At 35.2% G+C, this 19438-nt stretch overlaps 1 protein-coding gene and 1 pseudogene across 7 annotated transcripts in view; both read left to right on the plus strand.

The window, feature by feature from the left end:
* ADAMTS6 (ADAM metallopeptidase with thrombospondin type 1 motif 6) overlaps positions 1-19438 on the plus strand; it is a 278395-nt gene that overhangs the window by 229733 nt on the left and 29224 nt on the right. For 5 of the 7 annotated variants that reach the window (XR_009690551.1, XM_061129691.1, XM_061129694.1 and 2 more), the window contains 2 exons: positions 7598-7727; positions 17310-17514. Coding sequence is in view for 5 of the 7 variants with exons in the window: in XM_061129691.1 (XP_060985674.1) it covers positions 7598-7727; positions 17310-17514 (335 nt within the window). In the remaining 2 variants the exon portion in view is untranslated. The remainder of the gene's footprint in view (positions 1-7597; positions 7728-17309; positions 17515-19438) is intronic. The other 2 variants (XR_009690552.1, XM_061129695.1) reach the window with 1 other exon arrangement.
* LOC133046923 (U6 spliceosomal RNA) lies at positions 12726-12824 on the plus strand (annotated as a pseudogene).

Here is a 19438-nt window from a genome sequence, read left to right on the forward strand (position 1 = left end):
AGTCCATGGGGTCTCAAAGCGCTAGACACCACTGAGCAAATGAGCAACAAATGTAGCCATCGACTGCATTTAGCTTAGTTTTCATGTAACATGCCCTTCAGAGGAGTATTCCGCTAGGTAAACTCATACTCTTGGCTGATTCACACTTCTGGAAGCTAATATGTTTTTTCTTTTATTTTTCTAATTATTTCTATTTATCATTTTTCTTATGTGGCTTCCCCTATGGAATATACTTTCTAAAAAATTCTTTGAATTCTACTCTGTATTTTCAATATAACTTAAGCTTTCTAACTTCTTGTAAAAAATCTTGCATATGAAAGTTTAGTTTGAGAACCTGACATTTTTTACTGTTTACCCTTGCATACTGTGGCTTGCGTTTTCTCTAATGTTAAGATTTATAACTGAGGGCAAGAAATCTCTGCTAACCTAAAATATTCCTCCTAATGCTGTTTTCCTTCCTCTTTCATTTTGTTTCTATTGCTTTAGAGATTGTGTTCTTCCTTAACATAAATAAGGTGTGCGTATATATTTACTCATTGAAAAACTTGGATAGGGCTGAAAGCAATGTTTGAGTGCATTCCTGTTGTATTAATGATCTATGTGTCACAGGTCATGTTTCACTTCACAGAAATTTTGTCCCAAATCTCATTTTTGACAGTCATAACATTATGCATGTTTACAAGATATTGTGCATAAAATACTTTTGGAAAAAAATAAAGCTTCTTATAATGATAAGCATTATCACAATTTTATAGGATCTTATGATATTACTACTCCCATTTTTTATGTAAACAAAATTAAGATTTTAGTTTAAAAAGTGTACAGCTTGTTTATGATTGTGTCCTTGTTATAATTTAGATCTGAAATATTTGCTTTTTGGTTCCAAGAAAAGGATTTCACATATAATTAAAGAAAAGCTTCTTTATTTGGGAATGAATAAAAGAAGCTCAAAATCTTCTTGTACTCCAGCATCATTCCTCTAAGATTTTTAATGAAATACCCAAAACAAATAAACTCCTACTAAAGTTCATGGAAATACCTTTTTAGGATAATATGAGTTAATTCTTTATATTAGGAAACTTGCCTCTCATAAAGTCTTTTATTTCTAGTGTTCTGCCTCTTGATGTGTCTGACTCCTTTGCTACATACCTCACACTGCTAAGAACTGAGACATTTAAACAACTCAAAACCAAATGGAATCTTATCAAGTGCCTGTTCTCCAGACTTATATTCTGTAGAATACAGGGGAAAAGCAGACATAGAAGGGGGAAAAATGAAAAATTAAATTGTGGGGGGAAAAAAAGAAAAGCCAGCTTTCATAGAATTTTGGATCTGAAAGAAACATTAGAAATCATCTAATTTTTTTTATCTCATTCTACAAAGGAGAATGAAAACTTGCCTTAGATCATTTACCTACACTGCTAGAACTCAAAAAGAGGTGGTAACTAAATATGGCAGAAATTGGAGTGAAAAAAAATATATCATAAAAAGATAAAGTGGAAGGAGATGATCACACAGACATTTGGCTATGAGAATTCTTAAGATCCACGAATATCAAGGAAAAAGAAATCAGACAGCAACTTAACAAAATGAGAGGACTATAAAATTAACAATATCAGGTCTGAAAAGGCATGATCTTACTAGATAAGGTAGCTTCCAAAATATAATTGTAATTGCCTTATCTTCTCCCTTTGTTATTAACGTAATCTATTGAAGTCAAGTCTGTCTCACTCATTTTCCCCCTTATGATAATAGAAAATCCATGACTTAAACTTAGTAGGAATTCAATGAGTTAAGTTAGAGTCTTTCCATGGAAGAGATTACTGTTAATTTGTAATGAGTAGTAGGAATTCCCTCTAAGGATAATGTGATTTCCAATAAACACAGTATTTGTGTGTTCCACCCTACCTAACCATCACTAAACACAGTTGCTCTAGAAAAATAAATATTTTTAGAGCCTTATTTTCCTTTTCTTAATCCTGCTTTCTTAGGATGTTTAATTTTCCTCAAGACAGAAGGGAAGACACTGGAAAGACAGAGAAAGGAAACCTTTGGAAGATAAAAAAAACTAGCACGAGGCTCTTCAGAAGAAGGAAGCTAATGGGTGGAGCTGATTGGTACCCTGATGCCAACTGTTAGACCCAGGGTGGATGGGCTTTGCTCTGCCCTACGAATGCTTATGTCTGGCCAATAATCACAGCGCAGCAGCCAGATTCCAGCAGAGCAGAGAGACATTTTTTTTCCTGGCACTTGTTGCTCTCTGGATGCTATCTGCACTAAAGATTTAGATTAAATTAATATTGTTGGCCATATGTTCTGTATACTGTGGTTATATAGTGTTGTCTTAGTTGTTAGCTACTTTGGATGCTGTGGTTAAGCAAATTGTTGCCTTAGCCACCAACCACATTTTTACTATAAGCTCTGATTTACTAACCTCCCCCCTCTTCTTCAGAAAAACTGTTGCTTGGGTAAATATGATGTGCTTTGCCACTAGATTAAATTATCTAAATGTTGATTAGCCCATCAATCCTAAAGTTGCACTTTTTCTCTCTTTCTTTCCCTTATACTCACATGTAGTTATAGACTACATACTTACCAATTGAATGGTCTAAAACTGAAATGCTGGTTCTTATGAGTAGATTTGAGAAGACCTAAAATATCTTTCTCTTGCCCTTAACATCTCTCCCATCCTTCTTAGTTTAATACATGTCACTCTTTTAAATGAAATTCAAGTGGTTATTTCTGTGCACTAAGTGCCTTCTCTCTACTTTTAAAATGATGAATTGCCCAGTTCAGTTCAGTAGTTCAGTTGTGTCTGACTCTTTCCAACCCCATGGACTGCAGCACACCAGGCTTCCCTGTCTATCACCAACTCCCAGAGCTTGCTCAAACTCATGTCCATCGAGTCGATGTTGCCATCCAACCACTTCATCCTCTGTCACCCCTTCTCCCCTGCCTTCAAAGACCCAGCATCAGGGTGTTTCCAATGAGTCAGTTCTTCGCATCAGGTGGCCAAAGGATTGGAGCTTCAGCTTCATCTCCAGTCCTTCCAATGAATATTTGGGATTGATTTCGTTTAGGATTGACTGGTTTGATCTCCTTGCAGTCCAAGGAACTCTCAAGAGTCTTCTTCAACACCACGGTTCAAAAATGTAAATCCTTCGGCACTCAGCTTTCTTTATGGTCCAACTCTCACATCCGTACCTGACTACTGAAAAATCCATAGCTTTGACTAGACAGATTTTTGTCGGCAAAGTAATGCCTCTGCTTTTTAATATGCTGTCTAGTTGGTCATAGCTTTTCTTTCAAGGAGCAAGTGTCTTTTAATTTCATGGCTGCTTCACCATCTGCAGTGATTTTGGAGCCCAAATGCCACTGTTGCCGTTGTTTCCCTATCTATTTGCCTTGAAGTGATGGGACCAGATGCCAAGATCTTAGTTTGTTGATCATGGCATTTGAAAAAAATGCCCTGAGAAAAGCAATAAATTGATAAATATTTTTACACATGTATGTATAAAATGATTTAATTATCTGAAAGAAGAGAGATGGGACATAAGAACTCCGAGCAGCTTATAAGAGGGATAGAAGAGGGACTGAAAAGGATGCAAGAAATGAGAAGTAGGAAAGTTCTCTAAAGTTTTTACTCAGGGTTGGCCCTATGACTGCAACTGCTGAGCAAAAGACCCTGTATTCTTGAACCATCACCATTTCCTAGAATAAGCACAGAAGATGAAGGATTCCATCCAGGACTTCTTGCTCATTTTCCTATGGTATATGCCATTTCAAATACTAAATGCCATTTCTTCATGTGTACCTTGAGCAGTGATTCAGCCTGTGTACTCCTTCCTCCTATTGGACAACATAACTTTTGATGGGCAAGTAGATCATCTGTAACCTTTAACTACTGGCAGAAATGAAATAAAAGATCTGTCAAATTTAAGCTTCCAAGCTAAAAATAAAGGTTATGTTTCTATGTTAAGAAACATGTTTGCTGCCCTGTAGCTCAAATGGTAAAGAATCTTCCCGCAACGCAGGACCCCTGGGTTCGATTCCTGGGTCAGAAGATCCTCTGGTGAAGGGAATGGCAATCCACTCCAGTATTCTTGCCTGGAGAATGGACAGAGGAGCCTGGAGGGCTACAATCTGTGGAATTGCAGAGTCGGACGTGACTGAGCAACTCACACTACTACCACTACTGCTAATCAAAATGATAGACGGAAGACTCTAAACAGGATACACTCGTTTTAGAGAGCTTAGAGTAAATGTGGCAGTGATACCTTTGTACTTAAATTTTGTAATATGAAAGCAGTAAAAGTTTTTTGTTTTTTTTAAACATGGAAGAGGAATTGCGTTTAAAAACAGAATTAGGTATAGAATTTGCATGCCTGTAACTTCAGGTGTTTAAGAATAAAATACAATTAGTGCAGTTTTAAGTTTGACCATTTAAATTCTGCTGAACACCTGCATATCTCCAGGGGATATGGGCACTAAACCACCAGAATTTTATTTTTGACTAGGCATGTACTGACTGGTCATACGGACATTTTATGTTTGGGGTTATAAACTATACGTCTTTAGATTTGGAAACATAGTGGTTTTGTATAATGGGATGTAGTTATTCCCAAAAAGGTTTAAATCAATTTCTTAGCAATGTTTTACAGATTACTTTAAAAGAAGCTATGTATAAGAGGGTTAATCATATAAAAGATTCTAAACTCAATCATTTCTCTTGTTGATTTAGTTTAGATTATTTCCAGTTGATTTAAATTTTCTAACGCTAAAAGCCGCATTTTCCTTAATCCATAAGTATGTGTTGAAAAATCCATTCAATTAAGTGCATTGCCTTAGAGAGCTACTCTGTTGCTAGTGACTTAAAGAGAAAAAAAAATCTGTAAACCTGCCCAGTGTGGGGGTATAAGTTGGAAGATTTGTGCTGTTGAAGGAAGACAGTTCAGCATTTTAGGAAGATTTGGAATAGATTACTGGTATGGTCAGTTCTTGAGTGTGAAATACCACACTGTCTAATGTGACATTTTAGAAGAAAATTAATAAAAGATGAATGCAAGGAAAATGTGTCTTTGTAAAATACAGTTATTTCAACTGCTTATTCAAGAACTTTAATTTTTTCATAAAAAATAGCATTCTGAAATTATGAAACTGAAATGCACCCCTAAATATCCTAAATTCCAGTTGTTAAGAAACTGGACATGAGAAAATTAAGTCAATTTGTAATTCTTCACACTTAGCTCAGTATCTCGTAAGAAGTACAGTGCCTTGTATTCAGTAATTATTCTCTGTTGAATGAATGAATGGATGAGTTAAAGAATGAATGACCCACCAACCATGTTTAGCTGGCCTTTTTAGTTTGTGTACTATATAATTTTAATTACTGGATCACGCCAAAGAATAAAATAGCCTTAAAAATAAAGATCCAAAGCAAAGATATGAGATTGTGGATAATTTTTATTTTGCTCTTTCTGTTTTTGTGTATTTTCCAAATTTTTGACAATTAATGTTATGTAGTTGAATTTTTTTCAAGATCGTACATGGATAGAATTTATCTTAAAATCAAATGTAAGTCTTACCTCTAATAACTAGTATCTCATCTGTGATTCAAATTGCAGAGGCCTTGCTTTTATAATTAAGCTACTTTTAAAACCTAATATCATTATAACCAAACAACATTTCTAAGATTTTTTAAGGAAGTAGAATTTTATCTTAACCTGTAGAAACTGAATTGATATTTCTGCCACTGATATCAAGCAATATCAGTCACATTTTGTAATGTTGAAAATGTTTATCCTCCCTCAATAAACATAAAATTAAAAGCTTATCCTTTTCTGAAAAACACCCAAGATACTAGATTGAATGACAACTTTCTTATTGCAAGTATAATCGTATTTTTTTAATTATTAAATATATTTATAAAAGTTAGTCAAAGTTGTAAGTCCTTTGTGTAAATGGATATTTTGAGTCCCCCCACTTCAAGTATAATCATATTTGAATGACTTTTTAAAAATAACCATGCTAACCTATAAAAACAATTTCCTGCTCTTCCTGATAGGAACAAAGTATTGAAGCCGGGCGGATATATATTCTGAGCCATTGTGGCATTTGGTAGTTGAATCTGATGACTAATAATAGAGATTTTTGTCTAGGTGAATCACATGCACTTAGTTATCTGCCCACTGGAATGACACAATGAGGAGCTATCTGGTAAATATTGTGGAACATCTGTGAATGGGTCAAAGATATGCCTGATATGAATCATTCTTCCCTCAAAAATCTTAAGTTTAATAGTTAAAAAATTCCAAACTGTTGTTGCATAAACTGAGATGTTTGGCCTGTTCAGTGGATTGGGAAGGAATGAATACAACACATACTCTGAGACATTTTACCAGTAAGTTGTTTGGCTGTGCTTTAAAGCTCTAAATTTAGGAAAACCAAAAAACTTGTTGAAGATGATTAGTAAGAACCACTGCAAGTAATCAAATACATCTTCTTCAACTGCTCACCACCATTATGGAGACTATGGGACTTAATAGTTTTCCCTATCAGGGAAATAGATTTCCCATCTTCAAATTCAAAGGGCTTAGTTAAAAGTGTGCATAAGATCTGAAATATTTAGCATCGTCTTGTAGATTGACTTTTCTCTGAGACTTTGATAAACCTTATCTTTGCTTCTTTTGATTCTTCCCCACTGAAGAGAAAATGAATCTGCACAAAGTCTATTTCCAGGCATGCTTACAAATAAGAGTGTGTTTGTGTGTGTCCTTGTATTTTGTGAAATGTGAACAAGTTGTGGTGGATATCTTTGCCAAAAATAATAAACATATATTTAGAATTTTACAACTTTTATGAGAATATTTTTAGTTGTGGCAAACAAGTTACATAGACCAATATTTAAGGATGAAAAGTATTCTGTAAGTTAATATTTGATGGAATATGTATATATCTGTTTGACGATGGTGTGATCAACAGGGCCAACTTTACAAAAGCAAACAGAGTACTTAATGGGTTGCAGTTCAAAGAGGCTCACTGCTGTCTTTAAATTCTAGACTTTGTGGGCTTTCAGAGAAATAAACCTTTTTTAAATGGAAGGGAGAAAAATGAAATGTGTGAATGTTATGTGTTCCTAACAAAGACTAAATTGATTGGATTTGTCCTACAAAATATTAAAATGTAAATTTGTCCCTAATGTTTTGTTTTTAAATAGATCTACAACCATTGTTTTGCATTGAAATGTATATTCATACACTTTATCTGATGATATTTTGGGAAAATAAAGTTTCTTTTTTTAAAGGAAAGCATGAAGAAGAATATACATATGGATATACCAATTGTTTAAAATTACCAATAGTTTCTTTTCTGAACTTGAAAACAGTTATGTTTCTAAATATGAGAACAGTGATTTTGCCTAAATTTGCAATATAATGACCAGGACTTCTCTCCTTTTTAGAGAAGCAGTCAAGTATTCTGGAACAGATAAGACAGCATCGATCCAGTGAGGTTGATTCCCCACAGAGGAAAGCTATGCATACCTAACTTGCTGGAAGGTAAACTACTCTTCAATTAATGATGTCCTCCTTCTCTCAAGGTGTCCAAAGACAGGAGGTGGTCTGTAAAAGGTTGGATGACAGCTCCATTGTCCAGAACAATTACTGTGACCCTGATAGTAAGCCACCTGAAAATCAAAGAGCCTGCAACACTGAGCCCTGCCCACCTGAGTAAGTAAGAGAAAGAGAAAAACATTAGATATTCTTATCTGGAAACATACATTCATATGATATTAATAAATTAAGCTAAGAAAATCAAGTAAAACAGCACAGAGGGTAGGATTTTGATTCCTGTTTATTCACAAAATTTAGTAAGTAACCCCTTTAGAGCAGGAACTTCAGTAGATTGATCCTGGCATAGTGCTGGCAGTTGTCATATTTCCTTAATTCTAAAGCACATATCTTTCGCATTTTAACATCTCTGAAATTAGATTCATTTTGCAATTGATGGTGTCTTACAGTAATAATCAGCATTGTTTTTGTTTAATGGTATATAAAATAATGATATCTTAGATTCAGTAAACTATGAAAGATTGGCATGCAGTCCTATCTTTTCCAGATATTTATCTTAAAGGCTTACAGACTTTTTTAGTTGTTTAGAAATATTCTGTAATGGAATATCAGTGCTTTAATTTGCTGACCTGGTTTTAAATTTTGTCATCCTAAGGCATCCTGTCTTCTAAGTGTTGAGCACAGGCATAGAAGTGTACTTCAGTCCCTTTCCGTTGGTTAATGTAGCAATTACAACTTACTATAAAAGGAGGCAGAAGAAGAGAGCCCATCCATCTTAATGATGACTTTTAAAAAATTCAAAAATATGAGACATGCTGTCAGTGGCCACACTCTATAATATGAAAGAAAGGTTTTTTGATTGAGCAAAAGGCAATAATTATGTGCAAAAAGACGAAGATAATGAGTTAATCCTTATCATGGATGGAAGACAGAACATGTATGGAAGGCATTTCATTCTTCTTTCAGAAATCAGAGAAATCATTATCCCAAGGTTAGCTAATTATTCCCAACATGAAATTTATTTAAAAAAAAGAAAGTAGGCAAAGGAATTTATGTATTCCAGGCTCTCTAGAACTGGAGAGAGAAATTCTATAATGAAGTAATTCTTTCTCTAAAAGAGAGAGTCACAAAAATCTGAGACTTAAAATGGATAAAGAATTCTGGTCCCTAATATGGTTTAAAAAAAGCCTATGGCATAGACAGAAAGCAAAGAGGAATTAAAGAGCCGCTTGATGAAGGTGAAAGAGGAGAGTGAAAAAGCTGGCCTAAAACTCAACATTCAATCTTTCTCTATGTTGTTTCCTATTTTATTTATTTTTAATTTAAGTTTTTTTTCATTTATATGTTTTTATTTTTTTTAATTAATTTATTTTAGTTGGAGGCTAATTACTTTACAATACTGTAATGGGTTTTGCCATACATTGACATGACATACATGTCATGGTTTTTGCCATACCTATGACATAATACATATAAAAATTTTTAAATAAATAAATAAAATCTGTTTTTAAGAACACTACACATTGCCCATTTTTTGGGGAAAAAAAAAAAACTCAACATTCAAAAAACAAAGATCATCACATCTAGTCTCATCACTTCATGGTAAATAGATGGAAAAACAATGGAAACAGTGACAGACTTTATTTTCTTGGGCTCCAAAATCACTGTAGGTGGTGACTGCAGTCACAAAATTAAAAGGCACTTGCTCCTTGGAAGAAAAGCTATGACAAACCTGAACAGCATATTAAAAAGCAAAGACATTGCTCTGCCAACAAAGGGCCGTCTAGTCAGAGCTATGGTTTTTCCAGTAGTCATGTATGGATTAATGAGAGTTGGACCATAAAGAAAGCTGAGCACCAAAGAATTGATGTTTTTGAACTGTGGTGTTGGAAAGACTCTTGAGAGTCCCTTGGACTTCAAGGAGATCAAGCCAGTCCATCCTAAAGGAAATCAGTCCTGAATATTCATTGGAAGGACTGATGCTGAAGCTGAAACTCCAGTAATTTGGCCACCTGATGTGAAGAGCCAACTCTTTAGAAAAGACCGTGATGCTGGGAAAGATCAAAGGCAGGAGGAGCAGGGGACAACAGAGGACGAGATGGTTGGATGGCATCACTAATTCAATGGACATTAGTTTGAGCAAGCTCTGGAAGAAGGACATCGAAGCCTGGCATGCTGCAGTCCATGGGGTTGCAAAGAATCAGACATGACGGAGTGACTAAACAACAGCAACAAAGTATGGTTAAATCAGGATACATTTATTGATATGTGTTCCAAAACAATAATACCTTCTGAACTTTCAATAGCCAGAGTCAGTATCTGCCTGAATGTTTTAATCTTTAAGGGAAATTGTGGCTCAGACAGTAAAGTGTCTGTACAATGCAGGAGACCGGGGTTCGATCCCTGGGTTGGGAGGATCCTCTGGAGAAGGAAATGGCAACTCACTCCAGTACTGTTGCCTGGAAAATCCCATGGACGGAGGAGCCCAGTAGGCTACAGTCCATGGGGTCGCAAAGAGTCGGACACAACTGAGCGACTTCACTTCAGTCTCTGGAAAAGTTCAGTGGCTGCCAAATAAGGAGCACACAGAATCTAGGGTGATAGAAGTTTTTATTTTAGAATTTATTTATTTTATTTTTGAAATTTCATGTCTCTTCTTTTTCAAATGTGATCACTATGTAACTAACACCTTAAAATCCAGACATGGGAAAGTATAGAAATACAACCTATGGTATGTATTGCAAAGACAAGATATTTAATTATTTTTTATTTTCCTTTCTTCTGCTAATTATTTTTGTAAATTTGTCTCAACAGAAACTGAAAAGCTATATAAAATAAAGTGATGCCCAAAGTGCACAAGCTGTTTTTTGACATTTCTAAAGACCTAAGTGTATTTCCATATAATTGTGAACCTCAGCCTAGTTAAGTTACTTCCCTAACACTCAGTACTTTTGAGTATTATGTTTATCATGATAAGCCATTTAAGGCATTTGAATGGGCGTGGTCACACTTGTTCTATTTGGGCCTCAGCCTTTTCAGTTAAGTTCAAATGCCTGTTATTCAAGCATCCTTTGAGATTTCAGTGGTTGGTCATTCCATCCCATATATTACATGCTTGTATATTACATTGAAGTTTTTTTGTAACACTTTAAGGATAATTGACATATTGGAATTAACCTAAACAATTAAAATTGTTTTGTATTTCCCTTTCTTTTGTAGTTCTAAAATAAAAAGTTACTTCTTAACTTTTTTGTTGTTTGGAGATAAGAGAATGGAATTTGAAAAAGAAAATGCAGTCAGTTTTCTTTGTTGAAAAGAGCTAATATACATATTTAAAATATCCTTTATTAGTGTAGTTTTTCTTGTTAGTTCCTTTTTAATTTCTTCCTTATTTCTTTGAATTCAGACTATGAAAAAGGGATTTTTTAAATTTAATTTTTATTTTTTATACCCCAATACCAAATGAATAAGGAACTCTTAATAAACTATCCAGAATGGTTATCATATGTAATAAGATTCCCATTACATTGGTATTATAGAGATAAGGCTCACTGAAAGACTACTGAATTCAAAAAGACTTAAAATGAGTGTGGGAGAAAGAAGTTTTTTCAGATGACAATGTGACAATCGTGTTTGGTTTTTGTAATACACATTAAAGCATAAAATTCCTTAAATATAGATAAATAGAAGAAAATTTTAAAAACTTAATAATACTTGTAAGATCATGGTTAATATTTTTCATCTTTTTTAATGTCTACATCGGCACGTGTATATAACAAAGTGGTATTATATTATTTGGGCTTCCTTGGTGGCTCAGTGGTAAAAAAAAAATACACCTGCCAATGTAGGAAATGTGGTTTCAGTCCGGGGATCGGGAAGATCCACTGCAGAAAGAAGAGGCAACCCACTCTACTATTCTTGCCTGAGAAATCCTATGGACAGAGGACTCTGGCAGGCTACAGTCCATGGGGTTGCAAAAGGGTCAGACACAACTTAGCGACTAAACAACAGTTATTTATGATGTCTTGTAGTCTGTTCTCAGCATATTGAACATTATGTTGTTCTGAACATTAAACACTGTCTACAACATTTAGTAGATACATCATGTTTATTTGAATTGACTTTCCACTGTAGAACAATCTTCTCTGGGTCCTAGCTTTTGATCCCTTTCTATTCCACAGCATTAACCATTTTTGCTTCTCAAATTTCTGGTGTAAACGGAATTATTTGTAACCCTCTGGGACACATTGTCATATCGCTCTCTAGAAAGAATGTATAAAAGTGTATTCTCACTGATAGTATGTACATAAGACTGTTGTTTCCCTAACCTGAACTACACTTGGTAATATTATTTTTAAAATAATCTTTAACTATTTAAAGGGGAAAAAACCCTTGATATCTAATTGCTGTTTAATTTTTTGTACTTCTAGAATTGTTGATGCAGCTAAACATTTAAAAATTATGTTCAGTGGTCATTTCTTTTTTGTTTTTGCTCTTCATGGCCTGTGCCATTTTTCTATCAAAGTGCTTATCATTTTGTTATTGTTTTGTATGAAGTCTTAATGTATTAAGAATATTAACTCTTTTGGAAATATTTTTTCCTAGTTTGTTATGATCTAGTTTTACTTATAAAAGTGTTTTTTAAATACTATGTAGGAAAGCTATTTAACTTGTATTTCTTTCATTGGTATAATGTTAAGAAGGCCTTACCCACTTTATATTTATGCTTTCAAAGTCTTTTTTTTTTTAATGTAAACTCTAATCTATCTGAAATATATTTGCCTGCTTGGAGGAAAGGATCTATATTTATTTTCAAATATTACTGTTTTCCCAGTACCATTAATTTATAATCCTAAATGGTACTTTTTAATCAGAAATTATCTTTTCAAATAATGAAATATTTTAAATGTCCTTTAGTCATATTGGAGACTTTTTAAGTAGAGAATGGGAAAAAAAAAAAGAGGGCAATAAGATTTGTCCTTATATTATGTAAAGAAAATGACAGTGACTAGGAAGAATAGACAAAAGAGGCATTGATAAAGAAATACTGATAATCATGTTTATTTGAGAGACTTTAAAAAGCCAAAGGAAGCCTTTCTGGGAAAAAGTAATGTGGTTAGAGGAGCAACTCTTTTATGAGAATAATAGTCAAGGTGGGTGCTCGCTTCGGCAGCACATATACTAAAATTGGAACGATACAGAGAAGATTAGCATGGCAAGGATGACACGCAAATTCGTGAAGCGTTCCATATTTTTGTTCATCGCAGCACTGTTTATAATAGCCAGGACATGGAAGCAACCTAGATGCCCATCAGCAGATGAATGGATAAGGAAGCTGTGGTACATATACACCATGGAATATTACTCAGCCGTTAAAAAGAATTCATTTGAATCAGTTCTAATGAGATGGATGAAACTGGAGCCCATTATACAGAGTGAAGTAAGCCAGAAAGATAAAGAACATTACAGCATACTAACACATATATATGGAATTTAGAAAGATGGTAATGATAACCCTATATGCAAAACAGAAAAAGAGACACAGAAGTACAGAACAGACTTTTGAACTCTGTGGGAGAAGGTGAGGGTGGGATGTTTTGAAAGAACAGCATGTATATTAAAAAAACAAAACAAAACAAAACAAAAAAGAACCAACCTTCATATCCAAAATTAGTAAACTGATTAATTATGGTATGTTTACATAATGTAATACTACTGAAACATCCAAAAAATAAATGGAATATATCTCTGTGCTAAGATATATTCATACATATTTAGCGGAAAAAAAAAAAAATAATAGTCAAGGTGGTGAGGTGACTAGGGAGAGAGAAGAAAAAAAACAAGAATTCTAGAGGCTTTGAATGAAAATGGTGGGATTCATGACATAGGCAGAAATCATTAGGAAAAGGAAAAGGGAGGAGTTGACATTAAAGAGCATGACTGACAGGAAGTTGGTGCCTCACCATAGGAAAAGGAAGTAATGTTGAGTTAGAATCCAAAGAGAAAGGCCAAGAGTTCTGTTTTGACCATGCTGTCTTTTAATAGCAATAATATTTCTGTATATGACCTCATGTGAAGAATCGTTAAATACTGAATATAAACCTGTATGTAACTTTGATTTTTAAATTTGTGAAAATCAGAGAGGTGAAAGCGATAGAATACAGTACATGGTGCTGTACCGTGCTTAGTCCTGTCCGACTCTTTACAACCCCATGTACTGTAGCCCACCAGGCTCCCCTGTCCATGGGGATTTTCCAGGCAGGGATACTGGCCTGGGTTGCCATGCCTTCCTCCAGGGGACCTTCCCAACCCAGTGACCAAATCCAGGTCTCTCGCATTGCAGGCGGATTCCTTACCGAGCCACCAGGGAAGCCCTATAAAAATAACTATAGTACAAGGCAAAACATGTTAAGTATGATAAGAGTTGTAAGCGAAAGGAGTCAGACTGGAGAGAGATTTTTACCCAGGGGCAAGGTTTTCTTTAATAGTATCTTTTTATTTTGAGTCATTGCACCTCACTCCCATGTACAACTATACTCTGTTATAAGTTTAGGAAAAGATCATCAGATTCCTGTATAAAACTCCAAAATGTCAGACCTGGGAGGGATCCTAGAAGTCAACTCCCATCATCTCATTCCCTTCCCCCAGTATTATTGTTTATCCTCTTAATGTACAGATACTGTAGATTGGATTACACAGGCTATATCAAGCCACTCTTATTTCAGACACTCAAAAATGAATCCCACTAACTGTATAGCTTCTTCATCCTGGTGAGAATGAAGACAATTTTATTGTAGGTTCTTCAGCTCAGAAAGAAATAGCCCCAGTACTATGCAGATTATAATGATTCAGCAGTTGATAATCTCTGAGAATTTTTATGCTCATATTTTACCACTGAATCTAGAGAATGAAAAAAGAGAAATAGGGAGAATGTCATCAGAGGGTCAAATACATGGAAAATGATGGAGGAAACAGTCTGTCTTAAACTGGACAGAAGAGTGGTGAAACTGGGACTAGTAGATATAGTGGTAAAATTGCAAAACTACTTAAATATCTGGATGGTGATTTAATCCTTTAGAGAGACATGGGAAGGGATGATTTGCTGAGCAATAAAGATACAACAGGGAGGGACTGAGTGTTAAGCCTGAAATCAAAGTTAAAGTCAGAAGGGAAATTAGGAGGGTGGATGTTTTTACTTTCATACATTCCGAGTTAAATGCTAGAGTGATACATCTAGGCTAAGAGATGGTTGGCAGTAAGAGAGAGGATGAAGAATAAAAAGGCAGAGGTGGCACTGGCCTTGTGAGCAAAAGTAACAGCAACACCTCCTGAATCATTGCTGTTACTCTGGGCACCTGTGTTTAATTTGAAGGCCTCCATCCCTCTTACATTATGAGACCTAATGAGATCATGGCTGGAGGTGGTATGACTGAACTTTTTGTGGCTGAGTTATACACATTACTGTTTTATCCCCTAATCTTGGTGATGAAATCATTGTTTCGAATTGAATCAGAGTTTCACTATGGCTGGCATGCAAGTTATTATTCTCAGTACACATTTTCCTCTTTACCAAAAATGGTACTAACAACTTAGGATCCTATTCATCTGTGGAAAACAAAATGGAAAGAATATGAAAATCACTTTAAATCTCCTCTGGAAAATGACTTAGAAAAAAGATGTTAATGTCAGATTTCTAAAATTCCAGATTAAATTGTCACTCTTTAAGTAAATTTTAGATTGAAAAATTATAAATTTTTGACAAAATATATTTTAAGTTTGGGAAACTGGTTAATTATGATATTTCTAAATGCTGGTTTCCCTCTGTCAGTAAAGATAATAAAAATAATAATGAACAAAGGCCATTGTGGCTTATTTGGCTGAGTGTAGGCTCAAATTTAGGATACTAGTACTCTGACTTCACTAAGGTATTATCTTCCACATACAAAATTGGCACAAATGAATTAAGCTCATGGAAAGAGGTGACATTTGTTCTTAACTTTTATACTCTTCTCTCTGGTTAGTCTCCTACCCAAGAGCATGAGCATCTCCATTTAGGATGTATGCATGATTTATAAGCATGGATTGAAGAAAATGTCTTTTGGCCTCATGTTTCTGGTTTAGATTCTACTATTTGTTAGAAATGTTGAATTGTTGGAAGTGAAATTCAGTGGATAACAGTGGATGCAGGATCTAGTTCTAGCTCCATCATTGCACTTATCATGATTTTGGAAAACTGCTTTCCTAACACAGTGTCTTACTTACTTCTATAAAACAAAGCACAGTGCCTTTAGCATAGTAGGCATTCAGCATATATTCATGACATTAAATACAATAATGTATCAGTCAGGACTCTGCTGAAACTAGCACAACTTCAACTTTGGCTAGCTTCTGCACTGAAGAGAATTTATTGGTTTATATTAACAAAGCTGAGGGAAGTATAAAAGTGGACCTAGCTTCAGGAATGGCTGGAATCAAGCACTCAAATACTTTCAAGACTCTAGCTCCTCCTCTGCATTCTTTCAGATCAGTTAATTCCACTTGACAGGAAATATGGCCATCATCAGCTCTTATATCTTTATACACCCTTGTGACCAGAAAGGAAAGTATTCCTTTTGCTTACATTTAGATGTAGAAATTCTAAAGCTGAATTCTTCTTGGTTTGGTTGGGATCATGATTCATACCCTTGGACCAATTAATGTGCCCAAAAAAGTGAGTCCTGCAGAAATATGACACAGACACAAACATACACCTGAGATTGCATATATGAAAGTTCATTGATGACTTCAGGCATGGTATACCTACAAATATGAGCTATGTTCTTTTATTAAGACATTTCTGTTTCTTCCCACATTAGCTTTGTAGAAGCTGTTTTTAGGAGTTAAGGAGGTCAAAGCAAGGGATCTCCATGTTTTCACAGCCCGGCTCAGCACTCTACTCCTACTGCAGAGTTTTCAGCACTCCCATGTCTTCTGAATGGATACCTGGGCCGTCTCTGCCCCTAGAAGGACAGTAGAGACCTTCTGTCTTATGCAGAGCGTGATGTACATTTCTGGGAGTCAGGAAACAAATCCCTTGCTCCTGCAGGGTGGTTTCATCACCAAACACTCAATTGAGGGAGAACCACTCTCAATATAACAATAAAAATGGCTTCTGTTTCTTGTTTGTTGTGTGTCACATGTTGTCAGGAGCTCCTGAGACCCTGTGACTAGCATATCTTCTCTTGGTCATGTTCAGGGTGATAGCTTGAATTTGGCCATAACGAAGTATCTGTATCACAAAAACTGGCAAATGCAATGGATCAGGACTCTCTCCCTCCCAGAAGGAGCCGGTTTTTAACATTTACCAGCACGTGGCTTGGAGCTTCATATGTACCTTGCTTAATCCTCATGAAAATCTCATGATTGGTAGTTATCCTCATTTTAGAAATTAGTAAAAAAAAAAAAAAAAAAAAAGGAGAAAAACAAGTTTAAAAACACATAATGCTTTGCTTGTTTGAACCTGGATTTGCCTTCTGCAAAGCCCATGCACTGTACTCTAGAAAGCGGCTAACAGTGGTTTATCTTTTCCTTATGTATATGGAAGAAGTTCTTCTGTTTGTCATTTGTCACATCAACAAACACTGAAATGTTAGCTCTTCTGGGAAGAGGAGGTAGTCCACTGATATCGTGCCTTCACTCTGCTGAAATCTCTGGCTGCACTGAGGGAATGCTTTTCTGTGTTTCTTTCACTTCCTGCTGCAGGTGGTTCATTGGGGACTGGTTGGAATGTAGCAAGACTTGTGATGGTGGGATGCGCACAAGGGCAGTACTCTGCATCAGGAAGATTGGACCTTCTGAGGAGGAGACACTGGACTACAGTGGTTGTTTAACACACCGGCCTATTGAAAAAGAGCCCTGCAACAACCAGTCGTGTCCACCTCAGTGGGTGGCTTTGGACTGGTCAGAAGTAAGGAAATCTGAGGCTGTATGTTTTGAGATGTCTTAACTATCAATACCAAAGCATTTAATATTAAGGACACCTGAGCGTGTGAGCATCTTAGAACTTAACAAGTAAGGACTGCATAACAGTGAATTTGGCCATGTTATATTTTTTTGCTGCTTGCCAGGAACTAAAGGTTTGGGGGGTCAGGAAACTCAATGAGAAACTAGTAATCAATTTGATTAAAAACAAACCTGAAGTGAATTTGAGAGACTATTATAGTGAGTTAAGGTTTATATATATGTACATATATATACCTTATATATATTTTTTTCTTTGCTATTATTGAACAGCATTTATAGGCTTAAAATGAGTGATATGTTTATCTTTTTTGCAAAGTAATGTTCAAGCCTAACTATTTAACTCTTACATATGAATTTGTTAATTTATTGTCACATGTTATATATCTATATATATTTTAATTGCTTCTGTGGAAGAAATATGGAGTTGAGGGTTATAACATATCAAAAAGTCAAATTCAGATTTTATCATTACCTCCAGTTACATGATCAGTGAGGAAGAGCTGACTAAGATAATGTTTTTGTGACATACATGTAAAGAGTCAAATATAATCCCAAAGCCTCAGAGAAACAGTCTTATGAAAAATGAGCTAAGAGGTAGAGTTAATTGACTCTTCATTCTGCATGAGACATACACATATACATATTGTACCATTCTCCAGTTTTCCTAAAGAGGAACTGAATCTTTCTCAAGTGTTGTTTAGTGTTAGAAAGGATGAGTATCTGGCTATATAACTAAAGGTCATTTTTCTAAGTTAGCAAAACAGGATGCATTTCCTGCTGCAAACATTATGGTACTTGCTTTAGGTATTTCCTGTAGACCTCATAAGTTTGTCAAAAAATAAACAAAAATAATTAAACATTGTTCTTTAGGAACCTATGGATGTAACTTTTCTCCCTGTGAATCTTACTACTTGAGTGGCCTTATTTTGTTAGAGGGCTGGGGTTGAAAGAGAGACTGTGTTTAAGATGGTACATTGAAACGGAGATTCTGACCAGTTGTGGTTATCTGTGGAATCTTTGGGAGAAGTTTGGAGTGTTCTCCCAAGTTTCCTGGCCATAGTCCAGCTTCAGTAATTATATTCTGCCTACATAACTTTTATTTGTGTTTCAATCAAATGTAGAGCTATTCCCAGTATCATTCACTCAGTGATTATGGAAAAGGTATGAACTCTTCTGTTACCTACAGTGGGCGGATTAACTCCTAAATTCATTTGGAAGATAAAATCCATTGATAAAGAAGAGACATTTTACGGAATTGTACATGTTAGTAGTTGTTTTACTTGCAAGTCAGTGCCCAAAACCCTTGTAGAAATTCATAAATAGTTGTTGATAATGATGACAACATTGCTACTGGAAAATCATAATGGGAGACCTGATGATTGGCTGCAATGTTTGAAGGATTTTAGGCCAACTCAATAAGTATAATTGGGTGCTTTCTAACCTTATTGGGATAGGGATTAAGGAGAATTCAAAAGAATCTCATAAACTTGGGAAAATAAGGAATATCTATGAAACAACTGGAGAATAACATAAAACAGTGTTTAACACAATGATGGATTGTATGAGTGATACAGAAATTCAGAGCTAAGAAGGTCAGAATAGCCTGGAGTAGAATCAGAAGGCTTTTTAGTTGATGAGAGTTGAACTGAATATTGTAGGAGTGTAAAATTTGAAGCTGGGAAGAGAACTGAGAAACTGGAGAAGTGTTCCTGATAAGAGAAACAACAAAAACACAAAGAATATGTGGTGAAAGTAGGGTGGGAGGAAAGGATTTGTTTTAAAGAATAAGTGGAAGATAAGATTGAAAAAGTAGTGATAGGTTAAAGAAGACTTGAATACAGAACTTTATACCACATCATTCTTCTGCA

This window comes from Dama dama, chromosome 25, assembly GCF_033118175.1.
Source record: "Dama dama isolate Ldn47 chromosome 25, ASM3311817v1, whole genome shotgun sequence".
NCBI classification, from domain to species: domain Eukaryota; kingdom Metazoa; phylum Chordata; class Mammalia; order Artiodactyla; family Cervidae; genus Dama; species Dama dama.